Source organism: Corvus moneduloides, chromosome 2, assembly GCF_009650955.1.
Source record: "Corvus moneduloides isolate bCorMon1 chromosome 2, bCorMon1.pri, whole genome shotgun sequence".
NCBI lineage: Eukaryota > Metazoa > Chordata > Aves > Passeriformes > Corvidae > Corvus > Corvus moneduloides.
Window position 1 is genome coordinate 23,212,368 of NC_045477.1, and position 14,124 is coordinate 23,226,491.

The 14,124-nt window shown below is 47.7% G+C and overlaps 1 protein-coding gene across 1 annotated transcript in view; it reads left to right on the top strand.

The window, feature by feature from the left end:
- The first annotated feature begins 724 nt into the window (after positions 1 to 724).
- CASQ2 (calsequestrin 2) overlaps positions 725 to 14,124 on the top strand; it is a 39,494-nt gene continuing 26,094 nt past the window's right edge. The window contains exon 1 of the mRNA XM_032098488.1: positions 725 to 1,229. Coding sequence (XP_031954379.1) covers positions 996 to 1,229 — 234 coding nt within the window. The 5' untranslated portion in view covers positions 725 to 995. The remainder of the gene's footprint in view (positions 1,230 to 14,124) is intronic.

Genomic DNA, 14,124 nt, shown 5'->3' on the forward strand with positions numbered 1-14,124 from the left:
CCTGAGGAGAGCCCTGCCTCCTGTCCCAAGAGACTGGCTTGGGCACGTGCCTCCCACCCTTCAGCCCCTTTAGCATGATAAGGTTTAACCACTTGCCGGCAATGTATGGGGCTTGGGAACTGCTGTGAAAATGGGAGGCTGCAGCATAAGCTTCCCTCTGCTTTTGGATTACAGGTCCAAGGGCCAGCAATTCTCCTGCTGCCCCACAAGCAGAGAATGTGCTTCAGAAAGCACCTTGAATGTGAGCCAGAAGCTCCAAATGGTGCTCCAGGCAGGAGAAGGAAGTCCCAGGAGTGTTCACCTCCTTTGCTGCTGAGGAAACAGGACTTTTTCCTCTAGTGGCGCAGATGAGGCTCTGAAACTGTTTAACCTGAGATCTGTTATCAAAAGCCTAATCACTGTGATGCCCAAAGGGATTTAAAGAGAGGTACCCTTATTATAAATTGCAGTAAATACCTTCTATTTTTGTCAGTTCCTAGTAGGACAGTCTGTGCCTTGGTTCCCTGTACAAGTGAAGTTTGTCCCTTCACAAATTCTGCCTGTATATTCCCAGGACTGACATCTTCCACTCCCTCCCTCTTGCTCATTCCCTGTCTCTCAGATGATGCAGAGTGCCAGCAAGTCCCTCAATGGTGTCATATCTGTCCTTTTTATTCATTGCAGGGTTTATTTTTAGCCTGAAACAACTGCTTCCTAAAAATGGAGTTCCTAATGACACGGGAGCTGGACACAGCTATGTAAGGTATCCAGGGCTTGGCCTGACAGCTTCTCCCGTCTGTCTCTCTTTGTTGTGAGTACAGGACAGCAAAGTTTGCTGCTCCCCACCAGCCTTGCAGTGTTTGGGCTGAACAGTAGGAAAGTAGCAGAGAGAAACTTAGGGAAACTAAGAGAAACTTAGTTCAAACTTCACCTGGAGTCTTTAGTCTCCCTCTCTTCTCAAATCAAGAAAGAGGGGGACATTTACCCTCCCTTTGCGGCACTCCAACGGTGCCCCTATGAAGGCAATTTGCTGGATCCTGGCAGGTTTTTACCTGCTTTTCTGCTGCAAGGCAGAAGAGGGACTGAACTTCCCCACTTACGATGGGAAAGACCGAGTGATCGACCTGAACGAGAAGAATTACAAGCAGGCACTGAAGAAGTATGACATGCTCTGCCTGCTCTTCCATGAGCCTGTGAGCTCTGACAAGGCCTCCCAGAAGCAGTTCCAGATGACAGAGATGGTCCTAGAGGTAAGTGCCGCTGCATGTCCCAGTCACAGTCAGTACCACAGCACTGCTCAGAGTCATGGACAGGAGCCACAAGACAGGAGAGTCAAATAGTCTCATGCAGGGGAGGTTAGGCATCCAAAAGTTTGTTTAATTGGATTTCAGTTAGCCCCTGCCTGAATTCCGCAAAGCCCGGGAAAAAGCCTCTTTTGTGCTCTTCTCAGTTTGCTGGGAATTAGTTTTTCTGGATTGTCTGTCAGAAACCCAGGCAATAGTGAGTAACCTTGCGAACCTCAGAAACACGAACTCAGCTCAGCTGAGCTTTCCGAAATCTCAGCACCTGAGTCCATAGCTTGAAATTTTTTGATCCTTTCTCATTCTCTGCAAGCCAGTATCCCACTTGTATTCTGGATTCAGTCCCATTTTTTATCCCACTAGGAGCAGTCAGCCAAGAAACCTTACCAAGCTGTGCAGCAAATGGGTGTCCTAGCTCCCCATCTCAAAAGCTCCCTGTTGGTGCAGCATTAAATCCTTTTTTGTTTTTCTGACACTTGGTTGCCTGTTTGGAATCAGTCTATAGCCGCTTGTTAATGCAACCATTCACTTCTGTGCTGGAAAAAGAGTGTTGTTAATTCTTTGATGAACAATTGATTCATTAATCCTCAGTAAAATAAATCATGGTAAAAGTGACAATGTAGATTCATACCACTCTTTCTTATAGTGTAGCTGTAATCTAGGGAATCATACAGCTGCAAGCTTGGATTGTTAAGTGCATGTTTCCTACTAGGGGCTTGCAAATATTCCCTTTTAACTAAAAGACATATTTGGAAAGAAAGTGAATTGAGAATTTCAGAAGAAACACTTCAGCTTTATTTATCAGATCCAGAGACAAAATGCATTGCACCCCTCAGAGTGTAGGAAATGTGAATAAGAAAATACGCTTGCTGAGGGCAAGGACCCAAAAAAGTCCAGTGTCAAGTTCAAGGTCTGCTGACCTCCTCAGTAAGCCTGAGGACTGCCAGAAAGAAAGATTCAAAAACTAACCAGATTTATTCACCTGTCAGGCAATGGTTACTTTCTGCAGGTGAGTGATCAAATAACATTTGACAAAGAAAAGAAAAAAGTAATGCTTGAACTCCAGCTGAAATGAGTATTGTTGGTAGTATAATCACATTGTTATTTAATAGGATAGCTATTTTGTGCTTGATAGGTGTCAAACAGTTACTAGATACATATTTATAGAAACCTGACAGAAGCATGTCCTATCCCTGGAAATGTTCAAGGCCACATTGAATGGAGTACTGGGCAAGCTAGAATAGTGGAAGGTGTACCTGTCCACAGCAGGGCTTGGAACTAGATTATCTTTAAGATCCTTTCCAACCCAGGCCATTCTATGTTTCCGTGATTCTATGGTCTGACGTCTACCATGAGTTTGAGCCCCCATGACACCTTCACCCATGCTAACAGTGACCCATATCAAGGTTGCGACAGCTGCAATACAACCTGGCTTTAAGCTTTTATTTTCAGGATTGGGTTCAGCCGTGAATACATTAGCTTAGGGTTCTGGTGATTTATTTGGTTTCCAATTGCTCTCTGCTATGGACTTCTTATGTGACCTTGGGCAAGAGGATTAGACCTACAGCAGACTTTACATAATTGTAGTGCTCCAGTCCCCTAGTGCTCAGCTACCAGCTAACTGTGCCACACATCAACTGGCACTTGTGGCTTTGACCTCAAAATTTCCAAAGAACTTGCAGTGCTGATTCAGTGCATGTCTCACAGTTTCAGACCAGTCCCTACCCTGTACTGGGAACTGCAGCGCAGCAATCTGACAGCCTAAGCACAAGAGAAATCTGCAGACTGAGCCCTTCTTTGCTTCTGTCATCTGGAGGGAATCAGAAGGGGAGAGGGTCTCAGAAGTCGAGGGAAGATATATTCTGCATAGGACACAGCCTGGCATGGTGCTAGTGTTCCCAATTTCTGTGCTAACTCAGCCATGGGAGCACTCATGAAAGGAGTGGTCAAGCCAGGTTGTCCTTCTTGTGAGAACGTTCAACTCCCTCACCTCAAGCCATAATGTGTTGTGCCATAGGGGGTCACTCTTAATTCTCCCTGTCAGAGCTCATTCAGCTGCTGGACTTCACTGCATGTTCACCAGCACAGAGGCAAGGAAAGAAATGTCTGCAGTGGCTCCTTGGCTGAGATGTGGAGCTGTTCCCCTGTGGAATGAACTGCCTGGGATCAGTATTCCTGGAAGCAGTCAGCAGCTGAAACCAGCTCTCCTGTAATTTGAGCAAGTTTTAGAGTAGTGAGCTGCTCTGTAGGCACAGGAGCAGTGGCAGGGCTCTCCTTCCAGCCAAACCTGAGAAAAGTTCACTCAGGAAGGTTTTACATATCTAATTTCAGTAGAGGAATTAGGACTTTGAGTGCTGAAGGTCCTTTACACCTGAAATGAGGTATCTAAGAGGTAAATACTCCAGCCCTCACTATTCCCTGCCAGCTGTCTCGGGAGGTTCCCAGCATAGGGTGCTGCCTGTGATAAGATTGTCCTTTCTAGAGCGCCTCATGTTTTTCCATCTTACTGTACTGACAATTTTCCTGCTGTTTCACATTGAGACATGCTGTTTTCACAGCCTGGCAATACATTGTGTCTTTAGCCCCCTTCCATATAATGTCATCAGTCTTCATCCTTAGGAATGATAGTGAGCCGCCATCCAACACACAGGCAGGTGTGAAGCAAAGAAAAGGTCTGAGCTGGTGGTTAAGGGTTGTTACATCAGATTGTCTCAGGGACATGTGTGGGTGGACACATGGGCTTAGTGAATCTAAAGTCCAGAAAACCCCCAAATAGTCCACCCTTTCTGCTTCTCTCACATGTACCTTTTAAGAAATGTACAATTCCAAAGATCAAATACATGAAGAACTACCTTAGACACTAATAAAAAAGAGCAAGAGAGATGCACCATGGTTTCCTTGAAATATATAGCTCATCAGTAACAGGCTCTGACTGGGGCATCTCCCAGGAGAGAAGAGCATATAAGGCTCTCTCTTAACTGGGTCCTTTGGCATTCCATGGGGGTTGAGCTCAAGTGGCAACATTTCCTTCTTTCAGGGCACTTCAGCCTTTTCCCTTCCAAGTCTCTGCTCTTCACAAAACTTGCACTAGCTTTATTATGTTTGAGATCATTGACTCTGGAAAATTTGATTGAAAAGGGCCAATAGCTAGAAAACTTAATAGGGAAGACAACTGGTAGACAGGGGAGAGAGAAGAGAATCACAAGGCTCTCATATACTTAGGAAACCAAACTGACAACCTGGCAGCACATAAGTAAAGTTAAGCACTTATTTAAGGACTTTACCAAACTATAGCTAAGAACACAAGACTGAGAAGTGATGTGATATGATAGGAAAAATTTCCTTCTCAAGAAAAAAGACTATCATATAGGACTGACTGACACTGTTGAAAGCCGTGGGTGCACACCCACTATCACCAGAAAAGGGATGATGTCATCAAGCTGATATTGCATTTGGCATAGCACATGGGGTTTTCAGCTCCCTGTATCCAGGTGTACTGGATCAACAGATTCCCACGTGGCCCAGGGTCACTTTCCAGTTTAGAAGTGGAATGAAGGTGTTGATCATTATGAAGCAGTCCTATCAGCTCTTGCCACCCACACTGCAGGGTGCCACCTGGTGACAACAGAGTCCAGGGACAACTGAACCCCTCTGGGAGCAAAAGCAGCTTCTTTGGACCATCATTTGTTCATGACAACAGCTCCAAGGGCAGCAGTGCCAGCCCCTCAGGTTCAGATTGGAGAGTTGAGGGCTGTTGGGTTGGTCTGTCAGGAGAAATAGCTGAAGGAATGATTAGACATGCCTACTGCTTTCTGGCTAGGATGGAAAAGACTTGGGGAAGGATTGTTCTAAGACAACCCCGGGCAGAGGTATCATGAGCACAGGCTGTTTCGCAGCTCAGGTTAAAGGGTTCCTTTTCTTTGGGTACTTTTCTCCTATGACTCCACTCTGCACTGCTGGCTACTGGAAAGAACCTGCATCTTTTGTAGGGAAAAGCCTCCATACAGGGCAATGCAGAGTTTGATCCAGGCAGTCCCAGAGATAACAGTAGCCATTCCTACCCTTCGGTGATGCTGTCTTGGGGTGACTTTTTTCTCTGCCTCCACACACCAGGTTTTTGCTAAACCAGCACAGATGTTTACAAGAAATCTGCACACTCCATGAGGTGAGCACAGTGAAGAAGACGAAACAGCCAAGCAATCACAACAATTATTTAACAGCCAAGTCAAAGGAAAAGCTTCTTGTCCTAAATGGTCTCAGCTTTAATGAAGAAGGGTTAAGAGGTGAAAAGATCAAAGCAGTGAAGCTGAGAAATACCTGTTCTGCTTTTCTTCTCCTCTCTATCTCCCCTACCATATTTCACCCTGTCTCATACCATCACTTCTCAGACCTTCTCCCTTCTCATCTCTGAATCTCCTAAATAGGGAGTTTGGCCTTTCAGTGGGCCAGCCCCTGTCTCTACGAATCATGTAGCAAGAATAACTGAGCACTGGTGTTAGGGGCTTTCCTTTCACACTTGAGAAGTTCTCTCCAGCAGCTGAGGTGTTCTCACTATCATAGTAGGGTTCCTGCACTGTACTCTGGTATCCTCTTTCTGCTGAAACTCCCAGCTCCCCTGCTGTTCTTCCCTTGCCATCTGTGTGTACATGCAATATCCTTAGAAAAGAGAGGCTCATCAAGCCCAGATATTTTAGTCCCTTCAATGCAACAGTGCCCCTGGAGTGAAAAGTTCATGGAGAGCTGCCCTAGCACAAACCAGTCTGATAAGAGGTAAGAGAAGAGGGATGTGGTACTCTGCTCTCCAGATGAGGTCTAGGATCAGTCCAGCCTCTAGCAATAAATGGCAGAACAAAGTGAAACTCCTTGTTTGGCCAATTCTGTAACACATGGAAACACAGCCAGTATCGCCCTATAGTGTGAAAGGGAAAGATGGATTTTGAGTCCAGTAAAAGGCAAGGATTAAACTGTGTCTAAGCTCTACCTTCCAATTAATGTATTTCCAAGTGCTGAAACTACTGCAGCTTCCAGCTCAGGATGGAAAAAATAGTACAAGATCAGCTGGTTTGGTGGTCATTTCACCCATTTGGTCTTGAACTCTGTTGAGAGCAGATATTCCCGTAAGAGTTCCGAGCCATGAAATACATAGCAAAAAGTTTCTCTCTGCTTCTAAAACAACACAGAATAAAGTTTTACCAGTTTACGTCTGTATAGTTTATCCCAAAAATGCATAGGAAGCGGGAGACGAGACTCCATCCCCATCTCTAGGTATATAAATAGAAAATACTTTAAAACTATAAAAAATCAGTAAAAATAGAAATATAAACCCAACGCCTTTCTTTAAGCACCCTTTTCTGTTTGTTTCACAAACTCAGATTTCAGACTTTTTTTTTGAAAATGGCCATGTTTATGGGACAGTGCCTCAACACAATTTAGCGTCGAGGTATGAGTATAAATACGGATATACAAGATATGTTCAGTAAGTGTCACAGGAACTCTCAGTTCCCTGGGTCCCTACAGAACAAGTCCTCAAGGTGAGAGATGAGGGACACCTGTCAGGATGTGCGGAAGCTTACAGTGCAAGAGCCTTGTACATACCTGTAATAAAAGAGGTGTTTTGGCTTCTATGGCTACTAAAGTAGTAGTTTCCACTGCAGATAAGTTAATGTAAAAAATAAGAAAGGGAGGAAGGAAAAGAAAAGGAAAAAGTGTGCATTGATTACTTTCCTTTGAGGCCATGTAAGTAGATCTCAACTCATCAACAGCCAGCAGAGTACTGATTTTTAGCAGTAGCACCCAGGGGGATTTCACTCACTGATATGCCAGTCACAAAAACAAGTTACAGAAAGCTCCCTGTTTCACAGATGGGCACATTGACATCTAGGGACAATTATGTGACTTGATCTTTCTGTATAAGAGGGGCAAAAATAATTTCCAAGGCTGAATTACCTGTTATTGCCATGTTTCTTTGAAGTCCCTCTGTCAGTTCCTGGTGGTGACTTTGGACTGGCTGCATGAGCAGCATCTGTCATAAGGCCCCACTTCCACTGCCATAACTGTGCTTTGAAAGGCACGTTTCTCATCTGCTAAATTATGATTGGGGAGAGGATTGTACTGACATGAGTTCTTTGAGCAGAAACCAGCTGTAATCCCAGGATCTAAAGAATGTAAATGTCACCTGGAGACACGGCAGACCCCTGTGAGCTTGGCCTTGCTTTGCTGATGGAGTACAAGGCCAAGTCTGCTCACGTCTTGTGGCCTTTCTTCACCCTGAAGTGTGGAGCTCTTATCACAGTCCATTTGTAGGTGGCTACAACTTCTGTAGGTGCCATAGAATCACAGAATCATTTAGACTGGAAAACACCTCTAACCTCATTGAGTCCAACCATTAACGCAGCACAGCCCACCACTAAACCATATCTCGCCACATCTACATGTCTTTTAAATACTTCACTGGGATGGTGACTCCACCACTTCCCAGAGCAGCCATCCCAGGGCTTGAGCACCCTTTCAAGGAAGGAATTTTCCCTAATAGCCAATCTAAACTTCCCCTTGTGCAATTTGACGCCATTTCTATGCAAGACCTTGAGCTGCATGGAGACTCTGAGTCGCTCCTCCCTTCAGAAATGCAATTGAAGAAAAATGTTGAAAAGTCCATCCTCTTTGGTCTTGGCCATTCTGCTATGCTAGTCAGGTTCCCCTAAAAGTGCCAGCAAGGGTTCCCAGTGCCTTCGTGCTGGGCTGTTTCTCAGGAGGCAGGGTCTCGCTCTTGTATAATGACGTGCCTTTCATAGAAAAGCAGAACAGTTTAGATTTGAAGGGACTTTAGAGATCACCTAGTTCCAACCCTCCTGCCATGGGCAGGGACACTTTCCACTAGACCAGGTGCAACTTCCCCTTAAGGGTGGGCCATCACACCAGGCTGCTCAAAGGCCCCTTTCCCAGGGGCATCCACATTTCCTCCGGGCAACCTGTTACAGTGTCTCACCAGTCTCACAATGGAGAATTTTTTCTTGCCCTTATCCTGAGTGGAGGGCCCAAGAAGGGCTATATTGAGCTCACACCCACCTACTCAGTGGACACGTGCAGTGTTTGTAATTACCATTTTATGTTCTCTGCCTTGGACCCTGACATTTCTCAGGAGCTGACCACAGGCTGGGGCAGCTGTTGCTCTGTGAGGCAGACTGGATATGGGTGTCCATGCCATGCTCGCCCACCCTGACCTTACTCCAGAGCCTGGTCTGCCACTGCCTTTCATCTAAAACCAAACTAATCAAACCCCATGACTGCCCTTCCTTCGTGCCTGAGCTTCATTTGTGGGAAGATTGGAAAGGGGATATGATAATTCTTTTTAAACACCCGGGAGGGAGAAGAGCTATTTAAGCGCAAAGCCTGAGGACAAATGGGCTATGAATAAAACAAGTCTGGAACTACAAAGTCCCTAATCACCAGAGGAGGAAGAGGAGAACAGTCCAATGAGTTTTAAATGGACACTGACCGCTTTGTGACAGAGATTGAATGACACGATTCTGAGTCTGATGACCAAAGATGTACTTTTGCAGCCTCTGTCCCTAAATAACAGGCAACCAGGCATGAAATCCAAGGCCTAGAAAAGAAGTGACTTAGCAAGGTCCAAGTTCTCCTTTCTTTTTTTTCTCCTTTGTGCATTGGGATTTACCTACATACCAAGGAAATAGAGCGAGCAGTGACCAAGAACTCAATTCCCAGGCAGTTGCTCCTCCCCTCCCCAGCACCCTGGAGGGTCAGCGCTCCCTCCTGAGCAGTGCTGATGGTGCTCATTCCTGCGTGCTCTCTGACACAGCTCCGATGAAGGCCAGCTGCTGTACATGATATGTTCTTTTTCTGGGAACCCTGCCCTGGCAGCAGACACTGCCGTCAGCTGGCAGACCTCTGACACCTCGAACCCTGTGCGAGGAGGGCTGTGTATATTTAAAAGTTTCCTCAGTTCTTATTTCTCTCTGCTCACTCCTTGGGGAAAAGGTCTTTCTTGTCTCAAGGACCACTCTGTTCCCCCAGGGCCCTGTCTCACTGAAACTTCTTGTGGATGTAAGATGGGAGCTCCCAGCTCTCGCCTGCAGCATCCTGGATTCTCTGGGATTTCAGAGGTGCTGGCTTACACCCACTTGGTCAGAAACTGGAGAAATCTGGCTTGTTCCTGAGAGCCAGAGGCACTGGATTGAATGGGCATGTTTAGGTGGATGGGATTAATACCAAGCATGCCTCCCTCCTCCAGCACCCACTGTAGGCACACAGCTTTCTGCCCTGCGTGGGCTTCACAGCAACATCCAGCCTTCAGTTTCAAAACAGCCTTTCTGAGGCCAGAAGGACAACCAGGCAACAACACCCTCACCTTTGTCAAGGACAGCCCCCAAACTACACCATCAGTCTCTGTTTTGGAAAGGGCAGCTTAGTGGGGTGGCCCCTTGCCCAGTCCCAGACCCCTGGGGCAGAACACACACACCCACACACCCACACAAAAGTTCCTGTCTGCCCTTGACGTGCAAGCTGCACAGCTGAGTTGTCAAAACATCTGTGACGTAGTGCCAGTGGGGACCGGCTGGGAGCAGTGGCAGGTGGCCCCTGCACCCATGGGTGCTTGGTGGCATGGGCACCAGCCTTGGTTAGCTCATGGCTGGGGAGGCTGTGCTTTGGCTTGCAGCTCACTAAAGTTAGGGATGCCAGGAGCAGATAAAAATACAGCCCTAACTATGTGAAACCTTTAGGGAGGCAGCCAAAGAGCACACTGCCGTATGTCTGACCCCTCTGAGCGGCTGCGCAACAATTAAAGCTCCAGGGCAGCATTTTTGTAGCATTACCTGTGAAAGCCAGCTCTGAGGGAGTGACCTTTGGGTGTTCCATATTTGGGGACTTGCCTTTAGTCCAAGGAGCAGTGATCCCTAGGAGGGGAGGTTCAGCCTCTCCAAGCAGCTCAGGGGGTGGAAAAGTGTGGTAAGGTGGGACCAACATATTCTCCTTCAGTCCCCCCTGCCAGCAGAGTGACTTTTCTAGTGGCAGCTGCTCAGCAGGCTTCTGGCCCTGCTCTTTGATCACCACAGTGCTTCAGGACAGCCTGAATTATGGAAGAACCTAAGACATTACTAGTGCAAGGGGTGCTAGTGGGGACAGCACAGCATTAGGAAAGAGAAATAACACTCTCTGTTCTCCAAGAAACTGCCCAATGTCTCAAACAGAGAAGCCAGCTATAGCGTGTAGATGGGAGTCCTGCATAAGGATTCACAACTTCTGGGGGAATACACTAAACACTTGCCATCTCCTCCTGCTGTTCCTGAAAATAAAAACTTAACATTTTGGGATATAAAACCATCATCATTTCATCAACCAGGTTCTGACCACCAGCATCAACTGCAGCATTAAAGAGAGTAGGAGCCAAGCAGCAGAGAAACGTCGATTCCTTGAGGGATGTTTCCTCATCACCTCCTGTTGCTCTTCCCCCTGCATTGCTGGAGTTTTGTTCTCCCTCCACTGCTAATTAGCAAAACAGAAGGCTCGCCATGGTTAAGAGAAGTTTACTCATGATGGCTTTCAGGGACACCCAACTTCCCCCAGCCCCCTTCCTCCCAGCCTGAGCCGCTGGGGAAGATGAGCCTTACTGTCTCTGTGGGAGCTCTGGGCAGGTGCTAAGAGAAGTGGGAAGAAAATCCAGGCCAGAATGCCACAATGTCACTTTGCAATGAAAACTGACCATGCTGAGACAGCCACCCCTCCCTGCCCCATTTTTAACCCCCTCCAGGGATTTTGTCTGCCATTTAGCAGCAAAACTGACACCAAATGCAAGGTTTGGCGCAATCAGTCCTGTCTGCATCTGGAATAGGAGCACAGTCAGGCAGACAGTGACATTTCTGCAGCTGTATAACCTAGGATTTTAGAATGACCCTATGGTACTCCTTCAGTCTCCCAAAACTTCCCTGCATCACACCTAGGCTCAGATAGGCATAGTTGGTGTGAATCTGAGATATTGGGCAGGGAGTTGTGCCTTTCCAAGTCCATTATTCTGAGTGCCCGTAACTGCTGATGCCATCCAGGATGAGAGGGTTCTTGCATACTTGGTGGTACTCAAGCTTCACTTTGGGCTGGACCTCTCACACACCCCAGAGGGCCATTCACCCCCTCACACTTACCCAAATTCAAGTATGGTTATTACCTGAGGGATATGGGAGAAAGGAGGAGTGCTGCTGAACTCACACCTCCTTTTCCCAGTGCTGAACAGGACACAGCTTGGGATCTTATGGGTAGAAAGTACGCATTGCAAAGACTTCGTGCACATGAGAATAAGGCTGCAAAATGTGCATGGGACGTGAACTTACAAGCTACTGGGCTCTTTGCTCATGCTCTCAGCCAACTCTGCCTGCCCAAAGCTCCTGCTCTACCTCAGGGACTACATGATCTGTTAGGTCCAGTTCTTCCAGGGCAGTTTCTACCCTCCATGTCCCCGTGCAGCTGTTGAAGCTAAATTATATGCTGTTGAGATAGAGGCTGACACAAAGGCAAGGCTGGCCAAGACTTGGAGCAATATGAATTTAAAGGCAGGAGGAGGAGGAGGGGCTGTGCTCTTAGATTACAGATGCCTCTGTCCCAAGGTCCTGAGCCAAGAGGATTGTCAAGATTAGAAACATTATCTGCATTCAAATCCCACTAGCATTATGGAATCAGAAAATACTGTAAGGGGATATATAAATGCTTGATGCTGTAATGAGTAGGGGGCAATTAGCCAGACTGCTGTCCCTCTGGCATACTCCATATTTTGCTGCCTTTTGGGGTTCAAATACAGGTATGGGAATATATCATCACCTATGCACAGGTTAGACTCACCTGCTGCAGTGGAAAGCAGGGAAAGCAAGGCCAGGAGCAACGCCCAGCCCCCACATAGTCACCCTGCAAAGTCTCCTGCCTCCAGGCTCTGCACAGTGGGAAGGGCTCCCAAAAGTCTCATATTGCACAAAGAGTTCCCTGTTGTGAGACCCTGCTCTGGGGATGAACACAGGCTGTACTCCTCATTGTCTCATTGGCATGAAGGTCCCAGCAGAGGAGGCAGGCTGCCCACTGAGCTCTCAGCTCTGTCCCCTCAGGCATGCTCACACACCATCCACAAGTACTCTCCTATATGCCCAAACTGTTGCACATCTCTGGGGATGAGCCTCTTCAGAGGAACACCTCCAAACATTCATACCTACCACACATGCACCTCCAGGAGACAGTCTTGCTAGACACAGTCACATAAGCCCTGCCACACAAACAGGCACACCTCCGGCATTACTGAGACCATTGTTTGACTACTGAGCACTCCCAGTCTCACATGAAGAGGCTTTCATCACATCACCCACGTTTTCTTCACACATTTACTCTTTCCCAGCAAGCTTCCATGCTCACAGCTACACAGCTGCACCGACACCCCTCCAAAGAGTTACCTTGTGTGTGCTGCATGCTGACATACATGACTCCTGATCAATGCCTCCTCTCTTGCCAATCCCTGCTCACATCCAACCACTTGTCTGTAGCAGGTGCTGCAGCTTTTCTGCATTTTTCTGGCCTTCAAACACAAACAAGAAACCCTAACCATCTCCCGTGTGCAAGAGTCAAGAACTAGTGGGCTTAAGCTGTCCTGACTTTGGCACATGGCTGACATAACTGTAAGTAACTAAATCACGTATGGACTGGACTGGACATGACTGAACAAGTCTTCTTCCCTTGGGCTTTCTGTGTCTTCCTCTGGTCACAGAGCAGCCAGAGTCTCAAGCAATGACTCTGAGGAACCTCTTGCTGGTGTACGCAACCACCAACAAGCAGGGATGTGCTGACAACGTCCCAGAAAGCTGATGATCCTACAGGCTCCACTTTTGTCCAGTCAGGGCATATCCCCATAATGTGAAAGAGAAAATCACTTCTCTTACCACCAGTCACTTGCAGATGTCTAGAGAGTTCGCAAGAGGCGTCCATCTCTTATTGCTATATGGAGTACCAGCTGCTCTCAGGCACTCTAAGGTGGCCTGAGCCAGCAGATGGGATGCCAAACCAAACCAGTGCCTTATTGGCCTTACTAATGGATGTGCAAACACAAACCAGTGCTCTGCCCCTTTCAGGCAGTGTCCATTGTAAGCTCAAGCCCTGAACAGGCAGCCTTATCTTCACTTCAAAGCACTGGCAAAGAGCAAGGAAAGAGCACTGAGACACCTGTTTCCTGTGTAACACAAGCACCCCTTTTGCCTCCCGCGGTGGCAGTTACCCCTAAAGAAAACAGGGCAGGGGGCTGCAGGGGGGTCAAGGCTGCAGCAGTGCTCTGGTGGTCGGTGGAGTCTTCTTCCTCCTGGAGGGCTTTGGAACAGGCCTGAGGATGTGTAATTGGTGGAAGGGAGAAACCAGCTTCATTCTCCATCTCTCCTCCTTGCGCAAGCAAGGTCCCTGAGCCCTGATCGCCAGGGTGCCTGCCACCATCCCCCAGAATTTTGGGGACAGGCTGTGGGCTGACAGCACAGGAAGCTGGCTGGCCCCATGACACCCTGCTGCACAGGCAAGGTGGCTGCCCCACCACTTTTGCTCCCCAGTGCTATAATCGCTGCTCACTCTCACAGAGGCCTGGCACAGGCGGAAGCTATTTATAGCAGGGGAGCCAAGGGGCCACGTGGCCACAGTGGCAGTGCTGTTGGGTGACATTCAAACTGGCTTTGAGTCTGGGGGAGGAAGCCAAAATGAGCTGGGGCTGGGGGGGTGGGGGTGGGTGGAGAGCTTCCTCATAAATCAGCCCACCATCTCTCTGGCCATGGCTTTTCTTCTGCTCCCCTCCAGCCTCTCCCTGCCAAGCACTGACAGC